Source organism: Penaeus chinensis, chromosome 1 (assembly GCF_019202785.1).
Source record: "Penaeus chinensis breed Huanghai No. 1 chromosome 1, ASM1920278v2, whole genome shotgun sequence".
NCBI classification, from domain to species: Eukaryota; Metazoa; Arthropoda; class Malacostraca; order Decapoda; family Penaeidae; genus Penaeus; species Penaeus chinensis.
Genome location: NC_061819.1, coordinates 22956438 through 22966552, shown reverse-complemented (window position 1 = coordinate 22966552; position 10115 = coordinate 22956438). Strand labels below are relative to the sequence as shown.

Sequence of the window (10115 nt, the reverse complement as noted above, 5' to 3'; positions counted from 1 at the left end):
AAATGAGCACAGGATTTTCTTATTTTTTATTCATTTTCCCTGGCGGTATGTGGTTAAGGTCTCACATTTAATGTTCTGTTCCTAATTCATACTCACCTTAGAGAATATTACCAATAAGAAAATATATGTTGTAGTAGTGACAGTTGATGTTAAACTTTTCCTTGAATTACAGGTTATTAACAGGTTGTTATGACAACACCTTGCATATATGGGATGTGAAGAATTTGGGTAAAGGAAGAATTAAAGAGGCCCATAAGCTGAAAATTCCAGCCCACAATGCACCTGTCAAAGCAGTGACCTGGGCAAAAACTGATTCAGATGTTAAAACATTTATCAGGTAAAATCCCTTTTATAGTGTAATTTTTTTGTGTTGTTAATTTTATTGCTCTCATCATCATTATTATTATTGTTGTTATTATTATTAAAATTATTATTGTTGATGTTATTGTTATAATGATAATAATAATAATAATAATAATAACAATTATTATTATAATGATATACCACCAACATCCATTGTTGTTATTTTTATTATTATTGTTTATTAATTATTATTATTATTATTATTATTATTATTATTATTATTATTTTTGTCCTTTCATTGTCATTATTTTTTTTTCTTACTACCATTTCTGTTTCTGTTATTGTCATTGCTGTCATAAGTATTCATTAGGGCACCTATGCTAGTTTTATTATACTTGCGATTGATATCATTATTATTACTATTATAATTTTATTTAGATTTGTTGGCACTAAAGCATAAAGTTTCTTCCAGCACTTCAATCGACCAGTCAGCTTTAATATGGAAGTGGGATAGTAATTCAAACACAGTGGAGTGTGTTAATCGATGCTGTGGTCATAGCCAAAGTATTGAGTGTGTGGCTGTGGACCAACTGAAAGGTCTCTTTGTCACAGGCTCCTGGGATACTCGACTGAAGGTCTGGACTGTAGGTGAGTTGTTTATTGCACGTTGATTTTGAAGGTCAGTCCATTTCAAATTCATCTAGATTGTAAGCTGATTTCCTCACTGCCACTTTTCTTATTTTGTTTGGAAGTCACATTCTCCTCATTGAGGAATTTGGTTTTGCTCTCTGCAAAGTGGCTACTGAGATCCCTAATGTCTGACAAAGTAGTTTTGTGTTTATTGTGTAATATCAAAAGTCAGTAGTAGAAGAAAATCTGGTGTATTTACTTTATATTGATCTCAGGAAAGATAGACTTCAATTAATGATATATGTGCAGACATCACCTTACATCTCATAATCAATTGGTGGTGATCACAGCCTATACATTGATATTTTTCAAGTAAAGCTTTTCTGTGATGTTAATTTTATGCAGAATATAATCTCTTGAAAGAGTGATACACGATTACAGTACTTTTAGTAAGCTAATGCAGATAATGAGTGATTGATGACCTGGGATTTGCCAATAAACTGATGAACAGATGACTGAAGGAGTTGGCTCAGACAAATAACTAGTTACCTCTATCATAGAACCTACTAAACTTCAGCTTCCTGAAATGTATAAATTAGTAGTCTTATTTCAAAGTTTCATTGTGCAAAGTGCAGGAATGGGGAGGTTGGATGATATTGAGATATATTTGTTTTTTTTCTTCTTATTTTTGATGTTATTATTGCTATTGCTTTTGTTGTTTATCTTAACCTAAATTTCATGTATTTGCTTGTTGTGTCATAGTGTAAAATCTCTTCATATAAAATTTCTTTACATATTAAATATTCCTGTAATCATGTTATATTGTCCACAAAAAGACCTGGTAGGATTCATTTGTGAACCAGATATGATCTTGTAATTGTGCCCCATTTTTAACCCCTTGGTGACGGGTGTAGAAAACTAAAAAAAACTCTACGCTCTGGCGAACCACGGCAACGCGCCGACTTTGAGCGCGTGAGTTCGGTATATCAAGCCGAATCACTGCCTCAGAGCGCTTTGGCGTGCTGCCGCAGCGTACAGCCACACGCCACATTTCGAGCGGTTTGTTTTCACACCTATAGGCGTGAACCATTGGGAAGGGGTTAAGAAAATACACTTTGTAAGAAGTTGCATATGAGCTTAGAACTGAGTATGTAATTTTAAGATATGATGCTTGTGAGTTGATGTATCATACTTGATGGATATTTTCCCATGGGAGTTCTATCAAATGCTGATCGTGAAAAACTACAAAAAGGAACACAACTGCATGACTATCTGTCAGATATTTTTATATAAAATCAATATGAAAATCACTAATTAACTAGCAGATATTTAACCCCCCCATAAAACATATTCTGACAACCACACTATTAACCCGTTTCTGCTGGGTGAAGAAAATAAGTAAAAGCTTAATTGCAACGAGCCAACTTTGAGTGTGGGAGTTCGATATATTAAGCTGAATGCCCAGCTCCCAGTGCTTTGGCATGTTGCCGTGGTGTACAGCTGCACTCCACAGATCGAGCGGTTTGTTATGATGCTGCAAAGTGTGGCCCAGCAGAAATGGGTTAAGCCCAGCAGCATAAATCTTTCACTCTAAGTAGTTTTATTGTTGAGCTTATTTTTACACACCAGGAAATGCAAGTTTCGTACTGGTATGTCAATGCAGAAAGTGAGCATGTGATCTCTTGATGTGAGATAACCTTTGTAGGTTTACTCACAGTTTAATCTTATATTTGATAGGACGTTTAGTCTTGACATCACCCTTAACCACTTATAGCTGGGCACGCCTATAGCCGTTAAAAAACAACTCATCATGATGGGTATGGCTATAGGTGTCACAACTCTCTAAAACAAGTTGAGCGGGAAGTTCTGCTATATGCAGTGGACTCCCCAGCCAAAAGACTAAATGGTTACCAGAAGACACTGGAATGAGTGACACCCAAGACATTTCTGGTGCTGTCATTGTAGGGTTAATATCACTAGATTTTGCAACCATATTCAGCCATTAAGCAATTTACTTGCATTACTCCCCTCAGAATATATGACTTATTATATTTCTTGTGTCCAGCTATTGTAAACATTGTTGGCATGTTCATGTAGGAAATAATTCAATATCAGTTAGGTGCACAAAAGCTATTAAAAGTTGAGAACATACCATATTCTTTTTCTGTAAATCATAAGTTGTAAATCAGAAATTATAGAACAGCAGTTAATTTTATAGATACTTGATTATGTTTGATGTCTCTTGTAAACATTCTGATAATGATTTTATTGCAGATGACAAGAAACAAAATGCAAACATTCAAAAGGAGAAAGAAGAAGAAGAGAATGAAAACAAAAAGAGCAAAGGGGACAAAGTTCCAAAAATGGTAAGTTAATTGTAATTATTTGTGTTGAAGTCCCTGCACTAAACAAAAAATATCTATTAGTTTGTAATGGAAGATAAAATGTGACTATATATCATTAAGTTTGTGGCCTATTTAAAATATAGATAAATCACACTAGGTATGAAGGTATTCACTAGTTACCAAAGGGATTTAGAATGTTTGAAAATAGAAATTTCAGTCCTTAGTGGCTAATGAACATCCTACCATATTCCGTGCATGAATGAGGATGAGCATCAGCCGGACTGCCCAGAGGGGAGGGTAGGCAGTAATAATTTAGAGGAGCCACATCCATGAGTTTCCCTAACTTTCTCTTGGCAGTTCTGGCAATGAATGCTAAAGAAAAATGTATGCCTGATTTTTCTTGATTTTTCATGTTCTGTAAGAAATGTGTGATGCATATTCTAATATTTGTAGAGTTTACAGTATCATAGTAATTTTTCATAATAGATATTTTGTAGTATCATTTAAGCTTTCTAGATTTTCTTGATTTTTCATGTTTTGACAGAAATGTTTGATGCATATTCTTATATTTGTAGAATTTCCAGTATCATATTCATTTTTCATAATAAATATTTTGTGGTATCATTTATGCTTGACCATCACTTCATATATATATGTATAAGAATATTTAAGAGATAGTTTTCTTTGAAATTCACTAGAGCCAGGGACAAAATCAGTAATTTTTAGCCATTGCTTTGAAATACTAAATGATACAACAGTGGAAGATTATACCCCATTATATTATTGCATTCTTCCATAACAGACTCCGCTCCTTACCATGGCTGGTCACTCTGAGACTGTGGGTGGTGTTGTGTGGACGGATGTGAGTGAGATTGCCTCAGCATCTTGGGATCACACTATCAGAATATGGGATACAGATATTGGAGGCATAAAGTCACAGATTGCTGGCAATTGTGCTTTCTTCTGCATATCATGGTCACCTCTGAATAAGACACTAATAACTGGCTGTGCTGATAATTATATAAGACTTTATGATCCCCGTTCATCTGGTAAGTGCTTGACCATATGTAGGCATCCCCTGGTCTAATTCTTTTACATCTTTCTCTCTCTCTCTCCTCTCTCATCCTCTCTCCTTTTTTTTCTCCCCCTCTCTCCTTCTCCTCTCTTTCTCTTTTTCCTCCCTCTCTCTTTTTTCTTTTTTCTCCCTCCTCTCTCTTTTCTCCCTCTCTCCTTAATCCTCTTTTTTTTTTTCTCTCTCTCTCACTTTTCTCTATCTCTTTTCCTCTCCCTTTCTCCTCCCTTTTCTCCCCCTCTTTTTCCTCTCTCCCCTTTTTTCTCCCTCTCTCTCTTTTTCTCCTCTCTCTTTTTCCTTTTCCCCCCTTTTTTTTTTCTCTTTTTCCCTCCCTCTTTTTTTTTCCCTCTCCCTCTCTCTTCTCTCTTTTCCTCCTCTCTCTCTTTTTTTCTCCCTTTTTCTCTCTCTTTTTCCCTCCCTCTCTCTCTCTTTTTTCTTTTTTTTCTCCCTCCCTCTCTTTTTCTCCCCTCTCCTCTCCTTTTTTTCTTTTTCCTCTCTCTCTCTCTTTTTCTCCCTCTCCCTCTCTTTTTCTCCCCTCTCTCCTTTTTTTTCTCCTCTCTCCTCTTCTTTTTCTCCTCTTTTCCTCTTTTCTCCCTCTCCTTCCCCCTTTTTTCCCTCTCTCTCTCTCTTTTTCTCCCCCTCCTCTCTTTTCTCCCCCCTCTCTCTCTTTTTCTCCCTCCCCTCTCTTTTTCTCCTCCTTTTCCCCTTTTTTTTCTCTCTCTCTCTCTTTTCTCTCTCTCTTTTTCTCTTCCTCTTTTTTTCTTTTTTCCTTTTTTCTTCTCTCTTCTTTTCTCTCTCTCTCTTTTTCTCTCTCTCTCTCTTTTTTTTTTCTCTCCTTCCTCTCTCTCCCTTTTTTTCTCCCCTCTCTCTTTTTTTTCTCTCTCTCTCCTTTTTTTCTCCCCTTTTTTCTCTTTTTCCCCCCCTTTTTTTTTTTCTCCTCTCTTTTCTTCTTCTCTTTTTTTCCCTCTCTCTCTCCTCTTCTTCTTCTTTTCTTCTTCTCTTCTTTTTCCCTTTTTCCCTTTTTTCTTTCTCCTCTTTTTTTTTCTCCTCCTTCTTTTTTCTCCCCTCCCCTTTTTTTCCCTCTCTCTCTCTCTCTCTTCTTCCCCTTTTTTTCTTCTTCTCTCTTTCCTTTCTTTCTCTTCTCTTTTCTCTCTTCATTCTCTCTCTTTCCTTTTTTCTCTCTTCCTTTTCTCCCTCTTCCTCTTCTCTCTGTTCTCTCCCCTCTCTTTTCTCTCTCTCTCTCTCCCAACACTCTCTTCTCTCTCTCTTCCCTCTTTCTCTTTCTTCCTCTCTCTCTCCTTTTCTCCCTCCTTTTTTTTCTCTCTCTCTTCTTTTCCTCCCTCTCTCTTTCTCCCTCTCTCTCTCTCCCTCTCCCCCTCTTCTCTCCCTCTCTCTCCTCCTCTTTTCTCTCTTTTCTCTTTTTTCTCTCTCTCCTTTTTTCTCTCCCTCTCTTCTCTCTCATCTCTCTTCTCCTTCTCTCCTTTCTTCTCTGTCTTTCTCTCTCTCTCTCTCCTCTTTCTCTCTCTCTCTCTCTCTCTCCCCCCCTCCCCCCCTCCCTCCCCCCCCTCCCTCTCTCTCCCCTGTTTTTTCTCTCTCCCCTCTCCCTTTTTTTCTCTCTCTTTTCCTTTTCTCTTCTCTCTCTCTCTTTCTTCCCCCTTCTCTCTTTCTCTCTCTCTCTCTCTCTCTCTTTTCTTCTCTTCTCTCCCCCCCTCCTTTTTTTTCTCTCTTTTTCCCTTTTTTCTCTCTTTTTTTCTCTCCCCCTGTTTCTCTCTCCCCTTCCCTCCCCCTTTTCTTTTCCTTTTTCCCCTTCCCTTTTCTTCTCTCTCCCCCTCCCCCCCTTCCCTCCCCCCCCCCCCTCCCTCCCTCCCCCCCTCCCTCCCCCCTCCCTCCCTCCCTCCTCCCTCCCTCCCTCCCTCCCTCCCTCCCCCCTCCCCTTTCCCCTCTCCCCTCCCTCCCCCTCCCCCCTTTTTTTTTTCCCCCTCCTCTCTCCCTCCCCCTCTTCTCTCTCTCTCTCCCCTTCTCTCTCAATCTTTCTCTCTCTCTCTCTTTTCTCTCTCTTTTTTTCCTCCCTTTTCTCTCTCTCTCCTCCCTTTTCTCTCTCTCTCTCTCTCTTCCTCTCTTCTCCCCTTCTCTCTCTCTCTCTCTCTCCCCTCCCCTCTCTCTCTTCTCCCTCCCCCTTTTTTCTTTTCTCTCTCTCCCTTTTTTTCTCTTTTTCCTCTTCCCTGTTTCTCTTTTCTCCCCTCTCCCTGTTTCTCTTTCTTTTCCGGGTTTTCTCTCTCTCTCCCTTTTTTTTCCCCTCTCTTTTTTTCTCTTTCTTTTTCCCCCTTTTCCCCCCTCTTTCTCCTCTTTTTCTTCCTTTTCCCTCTCTTTTCTTTTCTTTCATTAATCTTCTTTCCCCCTTCCCTCTCTCCTCCCCCTTTTTTTCTCTCTTCCTCCATTTTACTCTAATCTTCTTTTTTTCTTTTTTATTCTTCTTTCTTTTATTCCAATTTTTTTTTCCCCACTTTCAGATTTCCCCTCTCTTTCCTTTTTTCTTTTTATGCTTTTCATTTTTTTCCCTTTTCCCTTCCCCTTTTCCTGCCTTTTTTAATTTTTTTTTTTTCCTTTTTGGGTTTTTTGGTCATGTTTTTTGGGTATTCTGTCTCTGAAAGGGAAAATTGATTTGTTTTTAAATTTTCTTTAGTTAAAAAATGCAGTTTTTTTACTTAAAGTTTATTAAATGTAACAATGTGGGGAATTTTTATTTCAGGGGAAAACCCTTTGTAAGAAAAGGGTTTTGCATCTCATAAAAAGGGGGTTTTTCCCCGGTCAAGTGGGTTCAACTAATAAAAAGTATACCTTTTTTACCCGGGGGCCCTTTTGCAAAACGTAAAAAATACAAGGAAGGCAAAAAGGTAGGGGAAAAACCAAAAACAAACAAAAACACACAAATTTCCAAAAAAACCCACACACACACACACAAAACACAAACACACACACACACACACACCAACACACACACAACAAACCACACACAACACACCACACACACACACACCACACACACACACACCACACACACACACCCCACACACCACACAATTATCATACATACAAAAATACCACCCATACATATATTTTTAATATATATATTGCATATTTAAACCCCCTTGCCCCATGGGCCCACAAACCAATATTGACCCTTTTTTTTTCCCCCCGGGGGAGTACTTGTTTGATTTGTCACCCAAAGACCATTAAAGAGTACTGGGTGTCCCCGCCCATTCACTTTTCTTTGATTTTTTCGAAATATTTTTCGTTTTTTTATTTTGCTGTTACTAATGTTAAAAAACCTTTTAATAATTTTAAAGTTTATAATTAAAAAAAAGCCCCAAACATATTCATTTTGCAATAGTAAAAAATAAAGTTTTTCCCCCAATTCAGATCAGGGGAAAAGGGCACATATATGTTTTTTAAAATCCCTTATATATATACACATTTTTGAGTTAATATATATGTGTGTTTTATATTTTTTTATTTATATTATAAAATTTATTATATATTTTTATATTTATTTATATATAAAATATTATATAATTTTAAAATATATATATTATTATATATTAATATATAATATATATATATTTATTATATAATATATAATATAAATATATATATATATATATAAAATATATATATTATAATAAAATTATATAATTAAAACTATATATATATATATATGTATAGTATATATATTCATATGCATACATACACACTTAATAAGGATCAGTTTGATAAAGTTGTGCAGAATATTAACTAAAAAGAGAATTGCTGCAGTAGTTAATGGTAATTAGTGGACTATTATAGCATATGTACACATCTGTACACTAGACACACACACAAGGAGATGCATATGATAATGAAGTAATTTGGGGTGTAATGATATAGATATTCTTGTGTGAAATACATGAGATATGGTATATACTGTATATGATATTTGTAATATTCAGTATATGATTGATATATGATCTAGATATGGTTTTGCCTTCATTTGCTCTAAAAAAATTCAAAATCTAATGCCACTTTCTCAGTGTAGGCTCATTCCCAGAAAGAAAGTAGTGTTATGATATTAATGTATATAATGTGTTTGCCTTTTCAGCCCCAAGGCTCCCATGTATGACCTGATTGGTCATAAGAAAAGAGTGCAGGCAGTGGACTGGTCACACTCCAAATACATCATCAGTGGATCACAAGACTGTACTGTCAAGGCTTATACAGCAAAAGTTTAGGGACAGAAAATCAGAAGGTATAATTAGAGACATTTTAATGTTTTCATAGTTTGTCTACAGTTATTTTTTTTATTGTTAAAATGTTATATCCTTTTTATGTAAATTTGCAAAGGGCATCACATTTACATAGTAAAGGAAGCTGATGGATTGAGGACCAAACTGATAACTAGTGTGTGTTTCTTTTTTTCAGCACCCATCTGACTGCTGATTTTGTGTAATAAGTATGAATTCATGGATTCATAATAAAATTGTTGCCCACAGCCTTACTCTTTCTCTAATCATTTACCTTGATTCAGCTAAATATATTTTCAAAGGTAACTGCCCTATTGAAAGGAGTCAAACCAATTGATTAAGTCATCAAAATCTCCTCTAGTAGGGTATGAGACTAAATATACATGTTTCTTCTACATTGTATACTGACCATGTATACTTTCTAAGCATTGTCAATGGATATATATTAACTATATGTGCCTGGGTGTCAAGACTTACTTGACGACCAAGTTCATGGCCTGAGGCCATGCATCAAGATTTTTGAGACTTGTTTGGCTTTAACAACATTTTTCAAGGTGCATTTAAAGTACATAAAAGTTGATACAGATACAAAAGTTGATAAAAGGAGATACAGCTGTCTAAAGGTGGCTGAAAAGTTGGTGGTTTTAGGTGCAGTGGGTTAAGAGTAACCTTGCAAGTTTACCTTGGAATAAATATTATTGCAAGTACCTCTGCATTACTTACCCAACTCATCTGACATATGTGTACAATTCAATCCACAATTTACCCTTTTCCATGTTTTTGGGAGATGTGTGTGTGTGTATATATATATGTGTGTGTGTATGTATATATATATATATATATATATATATATATATATATATATATATATATATATACATACATACATATATATTATTGTTATTAGTATTGTTAAGAACCTGGTAATAATTATAGTGGTACTAATAACAGTAATAACTAAAGTCATTAGAATCAGATAAAATACTTTTCAACAAAATTTCAAGGAATGAGGTAATCAGGTAGGCTTATTTACTGACTCCTTAACTAACCACTTGTGTAAATAGAATTCACAAAATAAAACTACAGTGGACACTGTCCACTGTAGTTTTATTTTGCCACAGGTTTTATTTTGCAACAGGTACATGTACTGTTTTATTTTGCAACAGGTTTTATTTTGCAACATGTACATGTACTGTCCACTGGACAGTACATGTACCTGTTGCTAATAGGTCATGATATTATGCGCGCATTATTGGTTGTGTGAAAGTACATCATTATTATTTAGAAATAATCAAACATATTTTGTATTATTTTAAGATTATAGATGTTTATTGTTTGTATATCATTCAGATAAATTCTACAAGGAAGTCTTGACTTTATTTGTCATAGATAAAAAGCCAAGAAATAATGTCTGTAATCAAGTTTCAAGATGACTAAATTTGACCTTATTTCAAATGCTTGTTGTTCCTTCTGAGACTCTATGTAGAT

At 35.6% G+C, this 10115-nt stretch overlaps 1 protein-coding gene across 1 annotated transcript in view; it reads left to right on the top strand.

Moving 5' to 3' along the window:
* LOC125034270 (ribosome biogenesis protein WDR12 homolog) overlaps positions 1-8875 on the top strand; it is a 12642-nt gene extending 3767 nt beyond the window's left edge. The window contains exons 3-7 of the mRNA XM_047626053.1: positions 173-337; positions 776-951; positions 3208-3299; positions 4081-4327; positions 8467-8875. Of these exons, the coding sequence (XP_047482009.1) occupies positions 173-337; positions 776-951; positions 3208-3299; positions 4081-4327; positions 8467-8615 (829 nt within the window). The 3' untranslated portion in view covers positions 8616-8875. The remainder of the gene's footprint in view (positions 1-172; positions 338-775; positions 952-3207; positions 3300-4080; positions 4328-8466) is intronic.
* Positions 8876-10115: the final 1240 nt, after the last annotated feature.